Source organism: Tripterygium wilfordii, chromosome 4 (genome assembly GCF_013401445.1).
Source record: "Tripterygium wilfordii isolate XIE 37 chromosome 4, ASM1340144v1, whole genome shotgun sequence".
NCBI classification, from domain to species: Eukaryota; Viridiplantae; Streptophyta; class Magnoliopsida; order Celastrales; family Celastraceae; genus Tripterygium; species Tripterygium wilfordii.
In genome coordinates, this window is record NC_052235.1 from 3,155,629 (window position 1) to 3,182,937 (window position 27,309).

The 27,309-nt window shown below is 35.9% G+C and overlaps 3 protein-coding genes and 1 long non-coding RNA gene across 4 annotated transcripts; 1 reads left to right on the top strand and 3 right to left on the bottom strand.

Annotated features, from left to right (window-relative positions):
• Positions 1-35: 35 nt before the first annotated feature.
• Positions 36-2,089, bottom strand: LOC119995831. The gene is made up of 3 exons (XR_005467734.1): positions 1,601-2,089; positions 1,331-1,458; positions 36-442 (listed from the first exon to the last, which is right to left on the bottom strand). It is a non-coding gene; the product is annotated as an uncharacterized LOC119995831 (long non-coding RNA).
• Positions 2,090-3,748: 1,659 nt separating this feature from the next.
• LOC119996161 (zinc finger CCCH domain-containing protein 20-like) lies at positions 3,749-5,541 on the bottom strand. Its single transcript, XM_038842699.1, has one exon. The coding sequence runs from the start codon at positions 5,342-5,344 to the stop codon at positions 4,178-4,180; it is 1,167 nt and encodes a 388-aa protein (XP_038698627.1). The 5' UTR covers positions 5,345-5,541; the 3' UTR covers positions 3,749-4,177.
• Positions 5,542-16,675: 11,134 nt separating this feature from the next.
• On the top strand, positions 16,676-18,984 carry LOC119997646 (inositol oxygenase 2-like). Its single transcript, XM_038844790.1, has 11 exons — positions 16,676-16,791; positions 16,891-17,029; positions 17,123-17,204; positions 17,297-17,501; positions 17,609-17,668; positions 17,753-17,805; positions 17,949-18,071; positions 18,182-18,251; positions 18,356-18,434; positions 18,544-18,625; positions 18,724-18,984. The coding sequence occupies exons 1-11, from the start codon at positions 16,761-16,763 to the stop codon at positions 18,748-18,750; spliced, it is 951 nt and encodes a 316-aa protein (XP_038700718.1). The 5' UTR covers positions 16,676-16,760; the 3' UTR covers positions 18,751-18,984.
• Positions 18,985-19,590: 606 nt separating this feature from the next.
• Positions 19,591-25,821, bottom strand: LOC119996636 (ATP-dependent 6-phosphofructokinase 3-like). The gene is made up of 13 exons (XM_038843336.1): positions 25,367-25,821; positions 24,814-24,860; positions 24,626-24,665; positions 24,138-24,200; positions 23,910-24,047; positions 23,161-23,319; positions 23,020-23,073; positions 22,781-22,849; positions 22,552-22,681; positions 21,360-21,625; positions 20,882-20,930; positions 20,645-20,799; positions 19,591-20,232 (listed from the first exon to the last, which is right to left on the bottom strand). The coding sequence occupies exons 1-13, from the start codon at positions 25,619-25,621 to the stop codon at positions 20,032-20,034; spliced, it is 1,626 nt and encodes a 541-aa protein (XP_038699264.1). The 5' UTR covers positions 25,622-25,821; the 3' UTR covers positions 19,591-20,031.
• Between the last annotated feature and the right edge of the window lie 1,488 nt (positions 25,822-27,309).

Consider the following 27,309-nt stretch of genomic DNA (forward strand, 5'->3'; position numbering starts at 1 on the left):
AATCATATTTGACCTTTGAGGACAAATGAAAGAAATTCAACTCCTAATAAGAATCACTCAGAATTCCATGATCCGAAAGACAATGCCTGAACATCTTACCCAGACCTGCTTGCTACATCATTGACCTTGCATTTAATGATAGCACGATGAAATTCTGTACTCTATATGAAATAGAGGAAGAAATGGAGGACCATCAGCAATGAGCATAATTATACATTACATGAATAGCAATTGAAGCAGGTGAGAGAGATGAATGTTTTTCTAGCTTCCTTGAGGGATGAGGGTTAGCCCATCCAGAAAGACAGCGGACAGCGGGGACAACGAAGAGAAGGAAACCAACTATACAGCTGACTGAATAGTCCAAACGCAAGAATCTTCTTTGCCACAATACAATATCGTCTCCCGATTTTATGGTCACCTCCACGAATGTCAAAAGGCTTCCCTGGTTTCATTCGAACATAAACCAGAATCAATGCTGGAGTAAGATAAGTGAAGAAAAAAAAAAGTGTTTGAAAGCATAATCCATCCCAACAGCTTAATTCTACTATAAAATTAAGCCTCATAAACTAAATGACATAGACAAAGCAAACTTTGATGCAAATCTTAAGAGTGATAAGACTGACAGTCCATGATAGAGGGATTATTAGCAAACCATGATTGACACTCCATGATAGCGTTGGTAAGGAAAACATGTTCATGTTGTTGCCTAAACTTCCTTAACAACATCCTATGGGAATCATGGCTGCTGTAACAGCAGTGAACATGTTTTTAACCACTAGGTCGATCGGTTGTTTCTCAGAGGGAATAAACCTTGAACAACATGAGGAATAAACAGAGTCAGGTATATACTAATATACATTTAAACACTAAACTCAACATAACATTTGATACTTTAACAAGCAAGTAGAGTCACCACACACACACACACATATATTGGGAAGTCACCATCAATTAGGGAGAAAAAAAAAGTAGAATATTTTACTTTAATTCGTCATTGTTGAGTTAGCTCAGGACTTGAAATCAGCAAGTGCTCAAATACCTCAAAAGCACACAAACTTAACTCAATACATCCTCATAAAGGACAATCCAGCCGAATAACCAATGCCTGGTTGCATTTGACCAACATATAAAGTTATACTGTTTCAACCTAACTGATACCAATTTGGTGGGGCAAAGAGCCCAAAAGTTGGCTGCCAACAACTGCAAATACCATAAATTAAACTCAGCTAATGTATTGGAATCTAAAACCATATGTACATCAATAGCACGATACCTTATTACCTTGACATTATACGTACAACTGTACAAGCACATTACCAGTTCAACTAACCTCCGGTGGTTACATATGTAACATTCCCAAGAGTGACGGTGACACCCAAATCCATCATTTCCAGCTCTTGATTTAGTTATCACAGGGTATTCACCGGGACCATTGGAAGCAATGATATCATAACCAACCTGCAACACGTAGATTTTTTACCGCAATTTGATCAGCACTCCATTAGTGAGAACAATCTCCAAAAAAATAAAAAAACAGTACTGAAAGCATGGCGAAGAATGAAAAATAAAATGGGTTTCACTTTTAGGGGGTGGGGTTTACCTTGACTGAAACTTGTAGGGTTTACCTTGATTGAAGCCGCTTAAGTAGGCAAAGGATCAGGCGCACGAATATCCTCCACCAAAACCATGCCGAGAGCATCGTGGATGGGCACTGTAACAGAGGGCAAACGTTGGCCACTAGCAGGACAATCTCGAGATCCTCTTCCGGAGAGATCATCGCCGCCCATGCGGTACTAGGCCGAAGAACCATCTGCAACACCAGAGTACGGATTATGGAGAGACGACCGAGTAGAGTGAACTTTGTCGATTTACATGGCGTAAGAAGAAAGCGTTGTTTGGCCGCAGACACAAGGAAATCTAAGGTTTCCTAAAAGTCTAAAACCAGACTTATAGGCTATAGGGAGACGCAACTGACGGAGTACTGTAGAGAGACCTTTATGAATTATGAGAGTTGTGGCTGTTTGGTGTAGCGGATCGGGAATCCACTGTACCAAACTCTCAGCGGTGCTGCTGCACCAAACAATGCAACGGTATCAACGGATTCGTTGTCATAACAGAAGTTCAAGTTCCGGATAGGAGCTTCTGTGATGACAGTTATGTTCTTACTTTTTTTTCGATTTTTTTATAGGTCCCACAACATAATTACCATTTATTAATTTTTAAATAAGGGTTGGACCCACTGTATTTGACTTAACATTTGTTTGACCTAAAATTTATTTATTAATTTTATTTAAAAAAATATTTACATTATTATTTTACTTACAAATTTGTTTATTAACAAATTTTTTAATATTTACAACATTATATTTTATTATTTTATTTCTTTTACTAATTAGCATTTTAAGTTTTAATATGAAAACAATTTATAATTAATGATATCAAATTAATTTTAATAAGAAAAATATTTATTAGATTTAATTTAATATAAATTTTAATATACAAATTTATAAATCTAATATCATAATACTTTATTTCAACAGTTTTTCCTTTAACGTCAACTTTTACTTCACCAAACACCTCACAACATATTTCATAGTTTTAAGCTCAGTTTTTATATAGGTTAACACCGCGTCAGATGTGTAAGCGTTGTTTGGACGTAGACATTTTCCAAAAACGAGGCGGTTGTGTGGCTATTTCTTTTTAAATCGTATTTATACTTTCGAAAACGAAAAAATAATAATAACAATACTTTTTTCGTAAATTATTATGCTTTTCATTATTGATATTATTTCAAATGAATAAAATTTTATAAAATAAAATCCTGTCAAAAAAATTCTTGACAACAAACAGCTATTTATTCTTTAAAGTTATTTTTGGGAAATAATTATTAAAAAAATGCCCCAACCGTAACAAAGCTCTGACAAAAATTTGTTCGAGGAATTAGTTAATTAAAGTTTCCAAAACATTAATATGATTTATATAAAACATGTGGATCATGAGCAAACCCACATAAAAATTACGAATCCATTTTTTTACCACTTTGTGTGTATCTTGATACTTTATGGATATCCTTGTAATGTTTTTTTTTTTGTTAACTCAATATCTATGTCATATAGTTGTAAAATAACAATAGCAAAATCATTGTCACCTAGATTTTCAACAAAGGAGCACCGACACACGGAATACCTCACAAATTAAAGGTTCATCGCTTCTAGATCATGAATCCCCTCTTTTGTACTCTGTCAGGCCATCCCTCTGATTTCCTATTGTATTTTTCCATTGATGTGAATATATGCTCTGCTTATCAAAAAAAAAACTTACATCAAACATACTTGGAACAACACACGTGTGTTTGGCATCCACGGTAACACACTCACACGTGTGTTCTACCGACCCAAACGGACGCATCGTATGAGGACAAGAAACTTTATACATTTGACGATAACCTCAATTTGCCGGGAGATAGCACTACATAACAAAACATTTCCCTCTGATTCTGGCGTGAACTGAAAATGGCATTTGACTGTTGGAACCAGCTTTAAGGTTGATTTAGGCAAAAAAATAATCGAGTTTTAATAACCACCACCAACCAACCGCTCTTAATAAATACTTTTTTATCCGCCATCACTGTCAATAACTCTCAGAAGTCTCAATCGTAACACTATTTCAGATGCATTTGCATCCCAAAGATCACGATGATCAAACAGAGACCAATTTCCCATCAAGTAGTTGACAAATCACGAGAATGTACCACCACATCATAACCAAAACTATGTATTTTCCATAAACTTTGCGTCATCAGGCTACAAGTTACACAGCTTTATAAATATTTACAAACAGTAAGATCAGCTTAAAATACATATTCAGCATCACCATTGACCAAGCTTTCTGAGCTCCAAAGATCATCTCGTTCTGTTCTGTTCTGTTCTTCCCAAAAAAACAAAAAGATCGTTACTCTTCAACCATAACACCACTTGACACTTGCTAATAATAATTACAGTAATTACTATGTACAGATCACGGGATAACTGTAATTGCATCTTCTCCTCCTCTCTTACTTCAGATATGCACACCGAGAGTGAGAGGACCCCCGCCAAAAACGTATCCAAAACAAGATTCAACAATTTCAATCATCATCTCTTCAACAATCGACTTAAGATTCTACTTGAGCTTTTAATTAATTTAGATTCACAAGCTCCGAGACCCACCCAACATCAGGAGCACCGCCACCACTTGAAGAATCCGGGTCCACCCGTTCCAATGAGTTTTCCTTGCTTAGTTTCTCGAACATCTTGGCGCGCAGGGTTTTCCCTGACTCAACCCTCTCCATGGCAGGCTCTTCCTCACAAGCTTTGTCCCATAACTCACGGTACCTGATTCCAGTCCGGGTTTGAGCCCCCGATGGGGTTGTGGGCAAACTAAAGAATCCGGGTCGGAGCATTGACCCTCTTGGGGAACCGAACCCCGAACCACCAACCTGCACTTTATAAGAAGACGGTAACGACTTAACCTTGGCTATTTGCAGATTCCTCAAAGAAGCCACCATTTCTTTGATCGAGTGGGACCCAGGTGAAAAACTAAGTGAATGGGCCATCGGGGACATAGGCGGCGAGTCCGTCGGCGGAGTTGAAGGCGGAGAAATAGACAAAGGAGAGGACGTAAACGGCAGCGTTCTCGAGCAAGCGGCTTCAATGGTCTGTCTCAGAGGAGACCCATCGTACGAATCAACAGTGATAACACTCCTCGGGCTCTGCTGGGACAAAACCCTAAGTTGCTCAGGTGTATGAGCAAAGAAGCACACACGCCTCCGGCAGTTAGTCCCATCTTTACATGGCTGCGTACGATAGCGAGCCGGGTGAAGCCAGCACTCAAATACGCCGTGTGCGAACTCACACGCGTCACCCTTTCTGCAGCTTCCCTTCCGAAATTCCGGACACGCCGTCCCCGAATAGTGATATTTCCTCGGGTCTCTCCTCCGTGCCTTCTCTCCCGGATGCGCGTACGGACACTCAGTCCAGTCATGTGACCTACCACGTGCACACCGCCTCACCTTGAACTCGAACATGCGGAATTGATCGCATGAATAAGCGTCCACCGGAGAGTCCACATCCAAACCCGAAATCTCAGAGTCGGAGTCCAGGTCCGGATCATTAGACGGTAAGTATCGCTGGAGCCCCGTCATAGCCTCCTGGAGCTGAAAGTGGTTGTTGTCATTGCCATTGTAGTTGACGGAGACCCCACTTGACAAACCGAGAGAGTAAAGATCGACCGTAGGATCATCGAAAGTGGACCACGGAGGAACATCCACCGTCGTATTAGGGCGATGAGATTCACCCAGCATCATTTTTTTTTTATCGGAGTTGGGGTTTTAACTTGTACGCAGAATCACCGGCAGGGACTGGGTTGTATATAAACTGCTTTTGGGGGTGAGTTAACCAGAGTTGTGTTCCAGTAACCATGGTCAGGTTAAAAAACCTTTAAGCGACTTTTCCACTGCGGTTAAATATTCGGGAATTTGCTTTGTGCTAGACGTTTATCTGTTAAAAAATGAAGGTGGGCTGTGAAATCTCCACGTGTTGAGTTATGTAACTTCGTGGCAAATTTTGATGAGACATTCAGAGTAGTAAGATCACAGGTTGTAAGGTGGTAATTGCTTTTAAAGAATCTTAATTCTACGGTTCCAGTGTTCCAAAGGCGGTGTAGCGTGAGATACGCAAGATAAGAACAAAAATATATTAAAGCACGAAAAAAAAATAGCGACAATAGATTTGCAAATTACTTCATTACCCTTTTTTCATTTTACATTGAAATTTGAATAACTTAAAGTTTTTTTTTTTTAAATACCACTAAATATTATATTTTCATTTGGAATACAACCTTAGCATGCATATGTCTAATTCAATCGATTGTTAATCGAGTGATCTCTAGTTGGTGAATAATCTAAAGTTGATGAAAAAAATTGTCATGCTTTTTTGATATTGGTGTTGTTTGGAAGTGCTGTCAACTACTGTGAAGTGCTGTGAGTTATAAAACTGTGGTGATGTGAGGTGAGTTGGAACGCAAAAGCTGTTTGATGCATCACTTTTAAAATTGTGGTGCGGTGCGATGAGATGCGTTTAGCGTATCTAAATTACAATTATATTAAATGACTAATAATATTAATATAAAATCACTTAACGTTTACATTGTACATTAATATAAAATAAAATAATTGACCTAATTTGATTACGTTGGACAATTCAACATATATTATAAACGTTTGGGAGTGCTGTGAGGTAAAAAGTTGTGATGTTATAAGATGAATTCTGTTATAAATGCATTTGACATGTCATAAAAAATTATGATGTTATGAGATCTGAACTCAGTGCAAACACACTATCAAACAGATACATGAGGAAGCGGTTTGGAATTTGGAAATCACCAGTTTTCCCCCTTTAGGACGGCAGACCATTTGGATAGGACCCCACTTGATGCTTGATGAATACTGAGTTGATGGATTGATGAAGAAAGCAATAACTGTTCCTTACAAAAGTGGTATTCTTTCTTATCTTTGAAATAACGCCTGCTCTGTATTATAGTTCCTGGAAGGTAGGAATCAATGTCCCCCGGACGGAAACAACCTTGTATTGTTATTGTAAGTATGTAACAAAAATTGGATCCTCAACTTCTTGTATTATTAATTTATTATACCATAATTAGAAAAATTAGACTAATAAAAAAAAACCTGTTGGAATAATCCAAGAATTAAAAATTTGAGCATTAGTTTCATTAGGGTTTCCAGTTCATTGCTAGCTACAACATTTTTTTTTTGAAAGAAAATTTCATTAAGACCAAAACATTACACAGAAAGGGACTTATCCTTACTAACAAGAGAGACAGTTGCAGTTGGACAGGACACAGTCCATATGGTCCTCCTAGTATCATATTTAGCCATTCTTGCTAAGGTATGAGCGACCTCATTACCTGAACGATAAACATGTTAACATTTGAAAATCCCTAGCCGAGCCATAATGGCCTTAGTTTCACGCACGAAATGCCCCATACGAGATTCCAGCCAATCATCCTAATCAAGAGCATGAACAATAATGGATTTAAAGTATGAAGAATTAAATAGGTTATTTTACACTTTCCGGGTATACCGAAAATAGAGTGAACTATAAATAATTGATTATTTGTGCAAAGTGAAAGAAATAAATAATAGACAGTTATCTTAATAATAAAAATAATGGAAGAAACGATTCCTAGCCAAACTAAATAGTTATTCTTAACGATCAAATTGAAAGCATTATAAAGTAGTAAGATGACATTAATTGCTTACAGATTATCAAATTGGTTGGGGATAAATCATAAATCCATGTACTTAAAGACTCAAATTAAACTCTTTATATTAACATTTTGTGATTCGTAAAGTAAAATCGAAGTATTTGAGATTTTAATTACAATGGCCAAGAACCCATAATTTTGGTTTCCAATTTTGCATAGTACTGATTTTTTATTTTTTTCGTGAATGTGCTAGATAAGTTATTGCCCGCTACCTTTAGAGAGTAACCTTATGTACCAAAAAAGAACACGTAGTAATAGTGGCGAAGAGCAATGAATATGTAGGGTATATGACGGTATTTGCCTAATAATAATATGGGTCTTGGTAATGAGTGTTATGAGGATAATAATTAAAAATTTACAGCAATATGTCATATTTGATGACTATAATCTCTCATATTTTTTTTAACTTAAAATATAGTTTTCAATACAAAATTTTAGGATTCTAAAATATTTTTGTGTCATTCATGCAATGTGGAGACTAGCATTTCCCCAATAACATGTCATATTTGATGGTAAAGCTACTACATGTTTGGAAGCCATAAAATTTGTGATTTCAATGGGTTATTGAAAAATTCAGTTGGAGGGGGACTTAATGATTGTGGTTCAGGCATTGCAAGGAGAGTTGGGATATGTTCAGAGTTGATGGCCTGTCATTGCGGAGGCCTTACAATTGCCGCATTCTGCTGAGGTGTGGCAAGTTTGTCATGTGTCTCGTACGTTGAATTAGTGTGCTCACATTCAAGCAAAGACAGCTCTTAGAGTATCTCCAATGGGCACTCTTGTTCCTACACTCCATATACCTCAATTATTGTGCATCTATTGATTCATTTATCAAGTGTAACACTCCAATATACCCACAATGGGTACTCTTGTGCTAAGGGCAAATGCAATGGTAAAGTGATATTGGGCCAACAAAGATGTTGTCTTTTGCTGATGTGGTTGTATTGTAAAATGTGTTTTGCTTATGTGGCTGTATTGGGATAAGTGTTTTGCTGATGTGGATGTATTGATATTTGATGTTTTGGTGTAGTTTTGTTGTGGATAATATGGAGGAATGGAATGTTGTTGGGTTGGGTGGAAAGATAAAGTGTGTGCGAAGAAAAAGTATACAGAAATTTGTGTTTTGCTGATGTGGCTGTATTAAAATACGTGTTTGACTTGACTTTTTGTGTAATAGAGGTGGGACCGGGCCAACAAAAATGTTGGCCCAACAACCTAAATCCCATTGCATTTGCCCTAACACTCTAAATGTTCAATAGGTCCCACAAGAGATAAAAACAAAATCAAAAGAAATGCAAGAGATGATGTGGCATCAATTAATTGGTGGAGTGGGATCCCACAAAAAAATACTATTCATCAAATTAGAGACACTCTAAATATGGAGTATGGATAAAATTTATACATGTTTTCAAGTGTGAAATGTTACCCATTATAGGCAATTAATACTCCATCCATCAAAAAAGTAATATTTGGAGCACTCCAAATGACTCCCATTGGTTTAGTAACCCCCGTATATATCTTTTTGCATGATTCCTTATTTAGGGATTCCTCAGAGTTTCATTGTGCTTAATTTCTCTGTACTGATATGGCTGTGGGGTTGGGATTTCATATATTTCGTTCTCAAATGTGTTTGATCACTATTTGTTCTTCTTAATGGAAAGTTCAGGGTGGATACAGTGATATACCCTTTCAAACAGAAAAAAATTTAGTAGGAGGGAAAAATAAAAGACAAGTCACGTGAGCTGCATGCTCAAATATGCCACAAATCACAAATGCTCTCCAAATTCAGAGGGACACACGTCCTCGTATCCTTCATTCCCCTCCCAAACCGACAAAAATCGGAACAATAAAAAAAATCTCTGTCGCAGTGAACACGATACTGTAGGACGATCAATACGTGTTCGTCTTTTTCGGGGATTATAGCCGTACATGTGTCCTATTTGTTCTCTTTCTCCTTTGGCGGATATGGCAGGCCCTATAATAATAAAATGACTGTCACGGTCTTTGCTTGGCCAAACGTGGCACGATCTCCGTGTAAGTTCACATGGGGATTCGTGTAAATTTTGACCTCAGCTTTTTAAATTTTTGTTTTTCCTTTTTTGGATTTATTGACCTGGCCGTAAATGTGGATATTTATCCATGGCCATGGGAGCTCTCATCAGCAGACTGCAGACTGCAGACCTTCCCCCACGGGCACGGCTACTGTGGAAAGAAATCAATTTCGAGTCGTCAAATCACATGTTTACAAAATATTTGTATATTTGAATCATAGTTTGTATTACATTTCAAATATATTTCATTGATCAAACTAGTATTAATTTAAATTTGAATAAGTAAACCATACAATATCTAATATAGGCTAGGGTCAGACAAATTTTATGTGTTTGGATACCTAGTTTTAAATTGGACAAAATTTTTTATGTTTAAGTCACGATTTCAGACATATAACTTATGTATAAACTTGATTTAATCTAGATCGAATAATTTTTATCATCTAGACAAAATTTTGCCACTCATACTTACGGTTATTAGAGGTTTTGGATAATGAATCATAACTTGGTTTTATTTATGCTTAGTTTATACACAAAATTCAAAATTATGCACTCCAAAAATCAAATTGGTAAATATTGAAAAAGATAAACATTTTGGAGTTAATTACAAAAATAATCATTGTGTAATATTTTATACGTATATGACTATGTTATTAAATTGGAATTCTAATATTTGTCTTCACCTTATTGAAAATACAAGTAAAATATTGACATCAAATGAGTTAAAAGTTTTTTGAAATTTGAGCAATGAGTGTATTCTTTTGGTGTCGGCAATCTCCTTGTAATCACTTTTTAAGTTTTGATCAAACCAGGGGCGGACCTGGTTTCTTTAGTGTATGAGATCGGGTTTAGATAGGAATTTTTAAAAAAAAAAATTATGGGGGTCCGGGGATTGCACCCTTGAAATTTATTTTAGGTTATTTATTAATTATTTATTCAAAAATATGGAAAATAACACTAAAAATCAAAATATTATAGGATAGAAGTAACTAATAATTGAAGAGTGAATTATCAGACCTTTTGATAAAGACTCTACTATGACTCTATCAAAGAATAAGTTACGGGCCTTTAAAATACAATACTAAGGACTCTATCAAATGATAAGTTATGGGCATTTAAAATTAATACAATAATTTATAAAACTAAATCAGACAATTGACAGTAAGAGCACTTTGGACAACTTAATTGTAAAAAGGTCATGGGCATTTTTAAAATTGTAAAAAGGTGCAATTTAAGGATAATTTGGTCATCTGACCTAAGATATTTTTTAGTTTATACCTACAATACCCTTTTTCTTCTTCTTCTTCTTCCTCCAACTATCCAACTCTAGTGTGTCATCTCTTTCTCTCATTCTTCTCTACTGAAAGTTATCTCCTTCTTTTTCTCCTTCTTCTTCTTCTTCTCCTTCTGGTTCTCGATCTGCATTGTTCTTCGTTGTCTTCTTCTCTGTTTTTGGCCGAGCTTCTCCTCTCTTCATCGCCTTCTTCGTCGTTGCTCAATCTGGACTGCGTCGAGTTGCTCTGCTTCGTTTTTGACAGATCTGGACTATACTTCGTTGTTCAATCTGGGTTGTGCTTCGTTTTTGACAGATCTGGACTCTGATTCATTTTTTTCAGAGATGTATCACTATAGTATCACCAACACCAAAAAACCACTAAAATGATACAATGAAACTAGTATGCATACTTCATCTTCCTAATTACTTTTCCTTTCTTGATTTTCTTTTCTTGGTTACCTCTCTTGTTCGTTATGGAAAAACATTTACAAGTGCAGAGATGTATCATTATAGTATCACGAACACCAAAAATTCACTAAAATGATACAATTGAATCAGTATGCATACTTCTTCTTCCTAATTACTTTTCCTTTCTTGATTTTCTTTTCTTGGTTTGTACATCTCTTGCTCGTTCTGGAAAAACATTTACAGCTGCAGAGATGAATCACTATAGTATCGCCAACACCAAAAATCCACTAAAATGACATAATTGAACCAGAAAGACATGTAATGCAATCAAATTTACATTCTAACATTTGTATCATCATTTTGTGAGCAAAAGATAAAAATTGAACACTAAATTGGATCTTTTATTTAAAAGTATCACTATTGTATCATAGTTCGTGGAGAGAGAAAATCAAATTTGAGGTTATTTTGGTAAAAGATGAACCCCAGTGTACTTTTTTAAAAGGATGTTTTAGTGGTTGCACTTTTTTATAATTAAGTATAATCTAATGTATCGGCCTCCAAAAATCCCAAAATAAATCTATCTTATTGGGCCTTTTAAATTTCTTATGGATTATGGACTTATGGCCCAATTATTATTAACATTTTAATTCTAAGTCTTTAAGAAGTAATAAGAGTGGGGTCAAAATAAAAAATTGAGTGGTGTCAAAAATCAATTTTATAAATAAGTATATGAAAGAAAAAAATTTTACTGGCCTCGATTGACACCACAACAACACACTTAGGTCCACCCCTGGATGAAACTTATAATGTCGTAATGTGAGAAACTTTTATACACGCGAGCTCTCTAGAATAAGTGGCTAAAGGTGCTGCTAAAGACGCGCTTCCATGGACAGTTGGGGCTGGGTTTGAGTTTGAAACCAAATTTGGCCCCTACACCTTTTGCTTCGGATCGGGATTGGTACTGAAATGACTAAAGAAAGGAGAGTACTGCCTGTGTTATTGACTAACCGAAAGGCCTATAATTTCTTGACACTTCTTAGTTAAGGCTAAATCTCTTTACTTTAATAACAAGTACGTTGTTGTTTATATATAGGCGGCCTAGCCTAGTATGAGATTCATTCACAAAGACCAATTATGGCTTACGACTCCGCTGCTGCTGATGGAATTATTAAGTCTTTTTTCCCTGTTAATTTCATCCAAGTTTTTAATGACAAAAAGTAAAATAAAAGGAAGGAAAAAAAAATCAGAACCTTATTATGTGGTAAATCTCTTGAGGTTGAATAATGTTTGGCAGTAAATATTGGAGTCAAAATCTTTTGGAAAGAAAATTACACTTTACCCCATATTTCAAAGATAGTGTTCAAGTAAGGTCATTTTCTAAGATTGCTTGATGACTTTGGTAAAGTTAGATTTAATTGTGTTTTGGTAAATATACATTGGGGGTGTTGGGCATGGTTTCCGAAATTTACTCAATTTTACTCGTTTTTTACCTCGTACGACTTTAAAATACGGCCATGCTAGCTTAGGGTGGGTTAATCTATATAAAAACTTCATAACTTTCTACTCAAGTGATGTGGGAGAGAGAAATGAACAGTTACCTTCCACTAGAGGATTTTATGCATTATCAACTTTTGATCATTTCAAAAGCAATCAATTTCATGACATCCTTATAGTTCCATTTAATTCGCGGTTGTAACAAGAATATGACACCCAACTTTTGACTAAATTAAGCTTCAAGAAATTCCAACTAAATTAATTGATTGATTATATGTAACAATTAAGGATCGATGGGACCCAAGAACATCAAATATCTGTAAAATTCTCTATATAAACCCTATATTAATTAGAATTAAAATATGATAACAACGTCATTATATTATTTACATTGATTGATTGAGATTTCAATATATACACTTGAAAGCATGTTTGTATGTATTTTGTTGCAAGTGGAATTAAGTGGAAGGGTTTCTTTCATAATTATTATTCAAACTGACTTTCAAAAGCCCTTCAAGACCTGGTGATGGGAGAAGTTAAAATGACTGAAAATGAAAGAAAGCATCAAAATATATATATTATAACAATACTTGTGAGAGAAAAAAAGAAGAAGAAGTTAATTAATGCAATATTTACTGCACAAGTACTTATGAATTGGGTCACCACCTACCCAATTAAATTTGTGGTCAACTCTTGCTTTGTGACCCAAAAAATCAGCACTTTGAAAGCAACATTTCACAAAGTGGGGGCTGTCAACATTACTGGGATTTGGAGGATCTGATGGCATTTTTAGGTGAAAATGAAGCAAGACTTTAGTTAAAAGTAATAATAATAGTTATTATAAAGAGATGTTAAATGGGTATTTATTTGGAGGACAAGGATGGTTTCATATTCCATGGAAACCATATTTAGAGAGAAGTGAGTGAACAGGTATCCAATTTTTTCAACCCAGTTAAGATGGGGGGTGTATTGTCCAAAAATATCTAAGCAATGCATACCTATAACAGCTTATAAGGTCCTGCCTATCCAATATATAGTGTTTTATAATTAACTATCTTTAAGTTACACATGAGTCATTAATTGAAGTGGTAAGGATGATGTGTTTCACTTTGTTGATTAGGATTCAAATCCCATACGATTAAAAAAATATAACCTTTACCTAAAGACTTTTTACAGTGGTTATTTTGTAAAAATTAAAAGTGCAATACTTGTGAAGATACTGACAGTAGTAGCACTGTGAGCACACAGTTGATGGACTGAAACAAACAATAGTTGTGAAGATACTTGTAGACTGTAGTAGTAGTATTGTGGGCACAGAGTTGCTGGATTGAATAATCTAATGGGTCGAAAGTCGAAACAGGGCTCATCCAACTGGTGATGACTTGTAGTTTTACACAGCAATGCATGCAGTTTGTCAACACTCAATTTTGTTCTAAGTTATTGGGGAGAAAATATTCAGTGGGAGCAACACACCACGTCATATTGCTGACGTGGTGTGCATGCTCCACTAAGTATTCAACACGTGGCCATTTTCATCCTAATCAACGAAATGCCTCACGCGCTCGAAACACCGCTGGCACCAACAAACCTTCTCTCTTCAAAAAAAAACTCCAACGCTATCAATTTGTCCCTTTTTTTCTCAGTCTCCTTGTGCTCTTCCATGGAAGCTTCTCGCTTCACACCACCATCGGCATCACCTACCTACACAACTCTATCTCCAACCGGGACCACCATCAACAGTCCTAAACTTCTGCCGGACCGCATCACGGCCACCTCCATGTGCGACCACAATCAACACTCCTAAACTGCCGTCAAACCGCATTGCCGCCACCATAGTTGTTCTCCATGTCCCGGCCATGAGAATACCAAAGTCAGATTTGATTCTTCCGCCATATTGCCCTGTTGATTCAAATACCCACAATTGCAAAACCCCTTTCAATAATCAAAGTCAGATTTGCCCTTTGTCCCTTTTGATTCGACCTTCGAGCTTTGTCCTCTTTTGATTCAAATACCCAAAGTCTGATTAGCCTCTCCGATGTAGTCCAACGTCCCAGCTTTGGACTTTGTACCGATTCGTCAATTGCAAAACATTATTTCGATAATCTTAATTAAAGACATTTTGCTGATTGGAATGAAGTGGCCACGTGTCAAATATTCAGTGGAGCATGCACACCACGTCAGCATTATGACTGTGGTGTGTTGCTCCCACTGAATATTTTCTCGTTATTGGGTGGCTTCGGACTGATTTTATATACTAGAGGAAATATTGTAGAAATAAAACTAAGTTTAAAGCTGTGTAATATGCTGCTATGAGGTGTTTGGCGAATAGATTGAACTGCAAAATCAAAATCTCTGTTAATTTCCATTGTATTGTAGAATATTTAAAGAGTGATAATGATATGGATATGGTGTTTGGAGGAATCAGTCATACCCGAATGGTTGTTTAAATGGGATGACAATTGACTGGTGCTAATAAGATATGGGCCTTTTTGTTTTCGCATTGAGTGGGTTATATTTTGATGTCCGGCCTGTCAATTAGTCGGCCCACACCTGAATCCCCGAAGTCACTCCCAACCACACACTCCCTCCTACTCCCACGGCCCAAGGCACCCTCTGTGTTGGGATAAGGGGCTGCAATTCACCAGAATCTTTTAAATCTTAACCATTAATTAATGAGATGTACACGTGTCATCATCTCCCAAATCTGCAACCAATTTTTGTCATTTTAGGTTGGGGTGAAATACCAATCAACAAAGTTAGGGATCCCAATAATAACTATTATAGAATCATCTCATTTCAATAATATGTGACATGCATTAATTGAGTATAATAACATCATAAAAAGGGATTAATTAAAAATCACATACAATTGAATAAATATCACACATTGACATTGCTGGAATGCTTCTAATTATCACTGATATCTTTTATCATTTTGAATACAAAAATAGGGGAACTGGCCACCAATACAGTACGTGGACAACTGACAACCCAAAACGTACGTTGCCGGCTGTGATTAATATTACTACTTTATTCAACTAGATTGATTGATTGATTGATACGCCTTGATAGTCAGTTGCGATAAATTGAGGAAACAATAGCCGGTATGATATATTATTATATTTATTAGAAAGTAGCACGTATTAATTAAAAATTTTAAAAAAGAAGCTAATTCGTCAATTCAATGACGTGGCCACACAGCTAACCGTCACTCCCATCTCAACGGTTTAGACGTGTTCATCATACAGTGATCACAGCTCGGCCGTCGATTTCACAACCCAACAAAATTGAAAAGCACGTCTTTTGTTGGTAATGACTAGATGCCGCGTCAGTGGCTTGGAGCCTTGCTGTATATTAGCACATATGTATTGTGTACCCACGCAGAGCTGAGTCATGATTTTAATCGAGTTTCTTTTTCTTTCTTTTTTTTTTTGCATGGGCTGCATGACAATTTTAACAAATTTGTGTCCTTAATAAGAAAAAAAAACAGAGAATATTCATTGAAGTTACTGTAATATTCGGATATTATATATATGACTAATTATCGGATTATATGACACTAAATTGTAACATTACATCCCTTAACAATCTCAATTTACTAAAAAAAATGGAATGTACAGTAGATGCTGACGTGGAATTCAAACCTTTGAATTAAATGGTAAGAGATAGGTATGCTAGTAGATAAATGTCTGTAATTCCAACTCATTTTTTTCCTTCTAAATTTGGATATATTTATATAGGATAAATATGGCAAAATTAAAAGAAGGAAACTTTATCTTATTTGAATTGGAAGGCTGTTTTGGGTTTGACAATTTTGGTTAATTAAGATAAAATTGACAGCTAGTTCCAATGACTCTAATTTAGATTCACATCCCGTAAATGTGGAATGCTTTTGTAGATTTTGTCAGGATATATTTGGACTCTTTCGTGTGTATATATATGTATATATATGTCTGTAAATTTTTTATTTTTTTTTTTTTTTCTAATTAAGGAGTTGGATATTTAATGGATGTTTCAGTTGAGGACTTGAAACCTTCCAAATATCAAGGAAGGACTTTTTGGATTTAACTATAAATACGCTTCCTCATTCCTCAACAAAGTACCTCTCACGCCTCTATCTCTCTGTTTCTTGACTTTCATCCGTAATCTTCTCTTGATTATCTCCTTTCCTCTCTCTCTCTCTCTCTCTCTCTCTCTCTGCAAAGAAAATGACTATCCTCATTGAAAAGCCTCATATTGGTAAGTTCTTTCTTCTTCTTCTTTTTCTTCAATTAGAGATAAAGTTTTTTGGGATTGTTATGACAAAATCAGGGTCTGTATGTATGTATGTATATATAGATTTGCAAATGATGGACCAGAAAGTGATGGAGGAGGATCCCACAGAGTTGGTATTGGATGGAGGATTTAAGGTCCAAAAACCTGTCACTAACACAGGATTTGATGCCCCAGGAATCAATTCTTTTGGCCAGTCATTCAGGTCTCACTCCCTTTTGTTTTCTTCATGAATAAATATTGGGTACTGGAATTTGTGTTAATATATATGATGTGTAATATATGTATATATATATAGGGACTATGAGGCAGAAAGTGAGAGGAAGAAGACAGTTGAGGAATTCTACAGATTGCAGCACATTAACCAAACATATGATTTCGTGAGTAAATTAATTTTCATAAACCAATTGGAATTTAATTTCCAAATATGGACTGGAAAATTGAATTGTATATATGTATGTATATATTTCAGGTGAAGAGGATGAGAGAAGAATATTCAAAATTTGAGAGAGCAGAGATGAGTATATGGGAATGTTGTGAATTGTTGAATGATGTAGTTGATGACAGTGATCCAGACTTGGATGAGCCTCAAATCCAGCACTTGTTACAGTCAGCAGAGGCCATAAGGAAGGATTATCCTGACCAAGACTGGCTTCATTTGACTGCTCTTATCCATGGTATATATATACACCCTTCTATTATCCACTTATATATTATTTTTTTAATTAATTGTGACTTGGTTTAGATTTCTTAAGTTCTGTTTTTATTTTTTTAACTGCTTCAGATCTTGGAAAAGTTCTTCTTCTTCCTCAATTTGGAGGGCTTCCTCAATGGGCAGTTGTTGGTAAGTATTATTAATTAATTTATTATTATAGTTATTTTATTTTTTAATATAATTGTAAATTAACGATCAATTTTAACAACGCAGGAGACACATTCCCTCTTGGATGTGCTTTTGATGAATCCATCATTCACCACAAGGTTTTTTTTTTGTTATTTTTATCCTACAAAATTCATTTAGTCTATTCATATAAACCACATATATATACATAAATACACACATACATACATAGATATATATATTTATATTTAAACTGAGATTTTTTTTGGGGTGTGTTCTGCAGTATTTCAAAGAAAACCCAGATCACAGCAATCCTGCTTACAACACCAAGAATGGTATTTACAGAGAAGGGTGTGGATTGGAAAATGTGATGATTTCTTGGGGCCATGACGATTACATGTACTTGGTATATATATATATATATATGCTATAACAACATTTATATTTATATCACTTCATATAATTCCATTTGAAGATATCAAATGGTATTAATTAGTGTTTTTGAAATCTATGTAGGTGGCCAAAGAAAATGGAACAACCTTACCAGCAACTGCATTGTTCATCATCCGATTTCACTCCTTCTATCGTAAGTATTATCGCCAAAACTATCTTCCAACGATCCATGTTTCTATCGATCGATATACAGAAAATATGAATGTTCATGATGTTTTGGCTGGTTTGACTCTGCAGCATTGCACACAGCAGGATCATACAAACACCTAATGAACAAGGAGGATGAGGAGAATCTCAAGTGGCTACATATTTTCAAGTATCTAACCTCAAACCCTTCTTCTTTTTTTTCTTTTAAAATTGCCTTAATTGCTGGTTATTGTTGGGTGGTTAAAAACTCAATCAATGTTGTGGATTGTGATGTGCAGCAAATATGACCTGTACAGCAAGAGCAAAGTTCTTGTTGATGTTGAAGAAGTGAAACCCTATTATATGTCCCTCATCAACAAAGTAAGTGGTGCACGTTTTACATGTTTTATTTTAACCGACTGAATTTTAGTATTTTTTATCCCCCTTTTTTTATATGAGTGAATTTGTTATCATTGCAGTATTTTCCATCAAAGCTCAAATGGTGAAACATCGAGGGAGGTTTATGTACGGCTCCTCGTTCAATTCTTTCGAAGTCATTGGATCTTTATACTCGTTTGAGAATCTCCTCCCTTCCTCCATTCTGTCCTGAAGAATAACAAGGCCCAATTCAATCATGTTTTTAAAATGGGTATCATATAATCATCTATCAATTCAATGTACAGATTTTTGTATGATTTCAAGGGGTTATGTGGAAATAAAATTGTCTTTCTTGGGTTTGTGATTTGTGTTTTTATTGATGAATAATAATCCATATTTAATCAAAAATTATAAAAAATAAATAAATTATCCATCATTGTTTGTTGAGTTAGCGGAAAATGAATTATTCCAATTGTTAAAATAAAGTTAGATTCACCTTATACTCATTATACTTATTGGACTCTATCATAATGGTAAACTCATGGGCCACATGCAATACCCACAAATCACATGGGTTGATTATTTGATTAAGTCTTGAGCTGAAATTCAGTGCAGTGTAGTGCATTCATTTTGTCCAGAGCTCGCCTAAAAGATTGTTTGGTTGTTAAATTTGAAATATGCTTTTGTTTAAAATTGAAAAACTGGTTGCACCACTATAAAAAAATCATGCAAATAAGGTTCATCTTAAAAAATAGAATTAGTATAATAATACTCTGCCTGGAACTTGCATCTACTCCCTCGTCTGTCGTAATCAACCCTTATGTCTGCTACAAGTTTGTTCATGATTCCCAATTTCCCATTCATCAGTAATACTTTATAGAGAAAGCAGAAAAAAGCTTCCAACTTCCCCTTCCCCTCCATCCTCATGGGCAATAGACGTAGAAAATAATTGGAAAACCCAGCTTCTGTCTGGTAAACAGAGTGCAATCCACATACTTCTATGCCAATTCTTGTTTGCTGTCAATAGCAAACAATTAAAAGATCTCAACTACATGTTTTTTCACGTACATAAAACTTTGTTAACGATAACAACTCATGGATCAAGAGAAACAGTGCAACTTACTTCATCGTTGACAACTCCAACCAAGAAATAGAGCAAACCTAATTTTTGCTTCTAGACTTTATCATTACAACCATTGAGACTATCTCGGTACATGACATTATTGAGTAACTGAACTAGAAGTTCAAGTACTTCATTAATTCAAAACTAAAGAATATAAACAAACCATTGGATCCCGGGACGCGGAGAACTAGGAGGCCTGGGAGAAGGGGCAAGTGCTATTAGCCAAAATATTGGTGCTAAGGCAACGGAAGTATCAATCCACACAGAACTGAGGCACAGATCTCAGTCAGACATGGCTAATCTCTTTGTCAAGCACATTGTTGTCTAAACAACGTCCATCGTCCAACAATTGAGTTGGTGGTTCTTCCTCTTTCCTGGCATTGATCACATCGTTTGCCTTCAGAAAGCTTGGCTGATTGGTCGAAGACAGAAGCCTAGCCCACATCCTATCAGTGATCACCACTTGATGCTGTCTCTCTGTGATTCTCTGCAAATTAAGTTTCCATTAATTCAGTGTTGAAAGAGAAATGAATACAAAATGTCTTATCAAATTATGAAAATGTGCAGTTTGTTCATATGTCCTGTCCAGTAGTAAGTTATCGCAACCTAACCCCCACCCATTCAAACAAAATGGAACAGAATCCCTCACCCACATTAGGCCATCCAATGTTGTGAAGCATGAAAACAGGATGGAAGAGGAAATCCAGAATGTTAATTTCAAACGATGCGTCCTTTTCAGTCATTTGAAAGCACCAATCAATTTCCATTGATACGTAGATAGCATACATCATCAAGCAATTAACGTACATGTTGATACTTTCACCATAATCGGTGAAGGAGAAAGCTCCGTATCATTGGCCAAAGAGAGGAATTGGATTATACGTATAGAATGTACTCACATAAAATGGTATATAAGTCTGCCTGCCATTGACAAGACCACTAGTATAGCCGGTAAAACCTGCCATAGCTCCATGCACAGCACTCTGAGCAAGAACTGTGCAATATACATTGTCAGATGCATTGCCTGGAATTGCACGAATCATGTATGTTGGATCTGCCAGAAGAGAGCAACAGTTAGTTGTACTAGCAAATGACAAGGTTTTATCAGGTTAATCAGGAAAACCTGTAGCACCAACCAATGTATTTGAGATTTATGGTCATCATTTTTTCTTTTGAAAAATAATCCTGCAAAATGAAAGGGAAAATACCAATTAATTTAGCAGCTAACTTTAATTTGATAGAACATACTCATATAGCAATCAGGTGTCTGGCCCTATGAGTGGAACTTATGATGACTCTGATGCGATGGCATCCCTCTAGGTATGTAAACAACAAAGTACCCATGACTATTTATCCAGGCTCTACGTTAAGTCGTACTGGAGGCAAGTGCTCAAAAAGATAACTAAAAACATAACGATGTGTCAATGACCACCTCAGAAAAACTTCAAAATGGAGTCAGAAAGCAAAAAATGCATTGAACTATAGCATAAAAAACATTGAAAAAGAGAAGACGATGAGCAGGCAGCAGCAAACAAACTCATGGCACAAAGTGGTCAAAGAAAAATGGGGTTAACCATCATATGAAGACAACCTAGCACACAGTATATTCATCACCTTGATCCTCTGTGCCATCCACAGCCCAACATCTTGAAGTAGTTTGTTTCCTGAAGCATCTTGCTTGGCCATTGAATTCATGCTCTCAGACAACAGCTCCTGCCCAGCACCTTCAGCCATCACAATAACCATGTGCCCATTTTCTTTGAGCCGCTTCTCAATGAATTCAAAAAGTCCACCATCCCCTTCGAGGTAAAAGGGCGATTCAGGAATCAAACAACAATCCACATCTCTGCTTGCAAGAGTAGCATGCATCGCAATAAAACCTGCATCCAATTCCAGTTCAGATTACTAGGTCAATCTGTTTTAATGACTTAATTTGAAAGATTAGAAAAGTTTAGCAAAGAAACTCAAGGATGGCGTGATAAGAAAATCTGTCTACAAGAAGACCAAGCAATTTCAAGTCCACCAACAAGACGACAAAATGGTCATAGCTTTGATGTAGTTATCAATTCGGGTATGGTTATCTAAGGGGTGGTTGCCTTATGTCTCAATTTTAAGCAAAACTTACAGTTCAAAATATAAATGTAGGCATTGCAAGAAAAGAAAGAAACCTACAGCTATAATGACAATTACCTTTTAAAGCCACTGGTTATGTAACAGAAATTAACAAGAAATCAGACAGCTATAAATTGATAATGCTATAAGAACCAGTTCTACAGGTTCTTCAGTGCTCCCTCCATATTTTGAGTATGAATCACAAAGAAGTTACTCAAATATAGACCAACCTTGTTTATAGTAACATCAAGCCAAACATCAAGGTAAATAATTCACTTTGGAGATTGATGACAACATGCTTAGAGATTGCAGGAAATGAAAAATTGGCACAGTTGTGTACGATCTCAGTTGACAAGTTATATAGCTTTAAACTCAGAACCAACTAAAAACATATTCAGGCAATTTGGTATACCAATAAAAATTTTATAAAGGCTAAGAAAAACATAGGTAGAGCTTGCAAGAGAATTCATGGTAATACAACCGTAAGCTATTATTTCAGATGGCAAGTGGCAACACAGTGAGAAGGAGATTGTGAATCCAACTACGAGGAGCTAAAATCAAACACTTTGCTGACTTGACTTAAAGGTAAGTGGTAAGCCTACACTTAATGCCTGTACATAATCCAGTACAAATGGAAGTTGAAAGGAAATGAAGACTAAAGACTTTTAAGGTAAATATGTAGATAAGAGCTTACCACTGTAGCGACCCATCAACTTTACAAACCCAATACCATTCTCAATACTTTCAGCTTCCACATGTGCTGCATTGATAGCACGCTGAGCCTCCTCTACTGCAGTGTCGAAGCCGAATGACCTGTCAATTACCTGCCATGCAAATAGAATTCAAGTTTGTGCAATAGCTTTATGGTGCTATGTTTAGTTATTAGCTGTGTTTCTCCTATAAAAAGGGGTATTTAACTCAACTGGAATGTCATTATCGATGGTCTTCGGGATCCCAACAACCGCAACTTTAAGACCGCGTCTCCTGACTTCCTGCACAATTGAAGATTCGAAATTTTCAGGAAAATAAAATGATAATCACCACTTGTAGGATTTTAAAGAACAAAGTAATGCTAAAGACATATCACAATTAGAGATCATGAAAGAAACAAAAAGAACTTATAAATTCAATTGCAGAAGTTACTTGAACAAAATTGGATTACCTCAAAAATCACAGATGCCCCTTTCTGTGTTCCATCTCCTCCAATTATATAAACCTGAGCAGCAACAAAACATAGAATCAACATTGGTTCATTTGCAAGGCATGCATATTCTAGTGTCAAACAAACGGCATCTCCACAAACCTGATTGATTCCTCGATCTTGAATGCTGTCAACTATCTTTGTGGTATCATGGCCACCACGGGATGTCCCCAAGATGGTTCCACCACGTTTATGGATATCATTGACAACCTTCGGGGTCAAAGGAATTGTATTTCGAGCATAAAAGCCTCTGTATCCTCCCTACAAAGAAAATTGCCTCATAAGTTAACAATGACATCAGTTATGCAGACCAAAATTATTTTGTTGATATATCACTGAGTTATATTACATTGGAAAAGCTTTCTGTAGAACAGTAAAGATGATTGAGGGGGAAGTAGACAACATAAATAAAAGTTGCAAATGAGAAAACAAACATATATTTTAGTACACAACAATGCATAAGTATGGGAAGGGGGGCAAACACTCTTTTGCAAGTAATTCCTTGAATTATATTTCAAACTGTTCTCAAGGAACTCACTTGAAACTGAGAAATTCACATAAATTAGTATAAAATGCTTTAACTCAATTGGGAAAAGGATTAAAAACTTTGAGAAAACGAAAAACACAGAAACCAGATACATATGCAGTTTATGTCACAAGACACTGCATAAATATCTCTAATTGATCATCTAGGAACTCTACTTAACATTGATAAGTACCATAAAATCAGTCCAAGAAGGCTGCAATTTAATTCAGGAGAAGGAAAAAAATTGTAAGAACACACATATATAGAATGAGGAATATAAAGATCATGATGTAAACAAAGTATGAATAGACTACTAAGTGCTTACATCTATTCCAAGGACTCTCTTCACGCCATACATGTGGTATAAGCCACACACAAGTTCTCTGATAACTGTATTGAGTCCAGGGCATAAACCTCCACATGTCACAATACAAGCATGGACTTCATCTGACTCAAAATAAACCTGCCAAACATCCAACAGATAGTTACCAAATATCACATAACCCCTCATCATTACATTACCTATTGCATAGGCAGGCACTAAGAAACATACCTTTTGACGGGGTCCAGCACGTCGGAAATGTATGCCTCTTGCGGTATCCTTGTGCACGACAATCTGAAATAAAAAGACAGAAATACATCAAATTTTAGGAGATCCAACTAATCTCTTAGACAGCCCATAAACCCTGCCACTTCCAACCCAAAACAATGCACCCTTTATAAAAAAAAAACACATCAGTCGCATTGACAAACTTAATTTAAAGCAAAGCTATAATTGATAAACCATGAAAGATCTCAGCAATGCCAGCACGGACAGTATAAAAATTTAAATTTGGTCATTAATAGCATTATTATCGAAGTGCCTGTTCGGAGGCAAACTGCAAATTACTGTTAGAATAAATATCTAAAAAGCCTTTCAAGTGAATTATATTCTCAATAATGAACTACTCTGTCATATAACCTGACCAATGACACACGAAGAAAAGAATGTAGAGAAAGTACACATACAAAAATGAAAATTTGCCACAGAGACATACTTACTTTTTGCGGAACAGAGTCATCCATGTCGACAAAGTACTGCCTGTAAAAACAGAAACAAGAAAACTTTGACCAATGATAACTCTATGAATAACATAACAACTCTAAAGCATTAGAAATATTTTTACAAAAAAAGAAGAAGGAAAACGATAAAAAATATGTTCAAGAGGAGAGAAGCAAACCAAACTCACTTAACAACTGAGTATGCAGGATTGTGTTGCAGCGGATTAGGATAGGTCTGCCAGACACAGATGGGACAAAAACATGAACATATTTACATAAGAAAATGACAAATTGAAAATTGCTAAGAAAGCATTTGAGTAATAGCAAGTGACAATTAATCCAAAATCCCCCTACCAAGGGCCAATCAATCAAACAAAGCAAGAATAAGCGTGGAAGAGGAAAACAACAAAATAAAAAGAAGATGCATACAATATACAACAAAAGCCTACATGATAAAGAGAATCAATCATCACAGCTGCTTCAATTCATCAGAAACCGCATCAAATGAAATCTAGAAGAAGAACAACCAGGATCCTGTCTTCGATGGTTATCTTAGGGAAGCTAAAAGGTCCATAAGCTAAAGTTTAGCTTAAAAATAATCTTGGAAAGCAGGCTTAACACCGTTTCTTTTCCCTCCAAAGTCCAAATTCTCACCATCAATGAATAATCGATCAATATGCACAATACAGAGGTACGCAAACACTGTACATATATGATATATAGATAGAGAAAGAGACGTACAGGAAGATCAGGTATATAATCCCGCAAATGAGGAACATCTTCAAGAACATAACCAGCTTCACCGGTGACGATCTTCATATCGGAGGGGTTGATGTTAGTTGAAGCCATCGCACGAGTTGGAGATCCGATTCTCGAACCAGGCACCGATCTAGAACCTGAAGAAGTGAAACTGACAGCACTATATTTCCTGGAAATACCACGTACGGATGGATTGAGAAAATGCGAATTCAAAGACGAGATTGAAGTTTTGTCCATTCAACGACAGAGAAAGGCGAGCTTGCAGGAATGGAGACAGAGAGCCCCCATCTTTATAGGATACTCGTTTGACCACAGCCCGAGAAATAACAACGATGATGGGTGTGGGTGCGATAACTCAAACAGGCGGCTAAACAACTGGTTCGCTTTGGTGGTTTTTCTGATTCCATTTTGGTTTTCCTTTTTCTGGGGATTGATAATTGATTGACTGTGGTGCCTTTCTTGAAAGCCTTGATTGGTTCGTTAAGTTAGACTTTTTGACGCTCCTGCCGTGGGTTTCTCGGGTCGGGTTTGTTTATGTTTTTGGATCTGAATATAACAATGACACGTGGAGATCGCATGGGTCATGACATCAATTGGGGTCCGGACAGCCCATTCGTTATTATTGGGTGTCTCATTAATGGCCCAATCATAATATTTTTTTTAATTTAATATTTCACTTTAACAATTTTATATCTGAACAATTCACAACAGCTTGGTTCTGATGTGATGATTCATGCATGAAGCTCTTATTCTTTAAAATATTGATGAACGTTTTTTTAAAAAAAATAAATTAATAATATTGATTTTGTTATAAGTTAGTTTGGGTCCAAATTTAACAGGCTGAGTAAATTGGCAGAATAATCCAACTTTGACCCTTTTTTTTAATTCAAGTTCTTTGATTAGTTTACGTGGAATAAAAACACATATTATATATTATTTTGGTCTTCTAGAAAAGTATAAATATTATCATTGATTGGCATTATGTGACGTGTCCCAGGCCCACATGGTTACTATGTGCCCATTCTGCGCTAGAAAATTCTCGACCATCGCTAGTCAAAAGAATGTTCTTTCCGCGTTCTAATTTTCCGAGTCTTGGGCCACCCTGCTCGGGTGTACTGTCAAATGACTCCTTGGGTATCGTTTGCTCGGTTCACTATTTAGACCGTAACTGGTGCCGAAGGTCGGTTGTAGTAAAAATTACAACAGATCCACTGTAACTCTTTTGGAGCACAAAAATTTTTTTATTTAATTTTTAAAAATCGTAAATGTGTAGTATTCGGTCTAACGAATTTAACGACATATTTTTTGTTCGGAACAAAAATCAAATTCATCACGATCGAGACATCGAATGTTTTGTGCTTATATCCGACGATCTAAAATTATCATGTATTTTTCATGTTTAATATGATTTTTGTTTCAAACAAAAAATATACCATTGGATTCGTTAGGAAGAATACTACACATTTATTATTTTTAAAAATAAAAATAAAATTTTTTGTTGACTTAAAATTATATTACAGCGGAACCTGCTGTAATAAAAATACAGCATGTCCCCGCCACCCGTAACTTAGTCGGTAGGTTGGTGGGAACTTGTTCGGAGCTTCAAGAATATATCATTACAAAATTTTGGTGCCACGTATTGTTATATTATTGGATGGTGATTTTTGGTATCATCGATCTTCACCCATGGTAAGAGTGGGCAGACTCAACATGTGCAAAGTCACAGGGGTCACGTGATGTTTATTAGTAAGAGGAAATAAAGATATAAGGTGAAGAGAATAGAAAGAATGGAAGAACAAGAATAATTATGTAATTTGCACCCTCTTTAAGCATTTAGATGTCGATGCATATGCAGTAACATTATAATAACCATTTTGGTGATAACGTAGTTATGAATTTCTATGTGTCATGAGTTTGATTCTCGC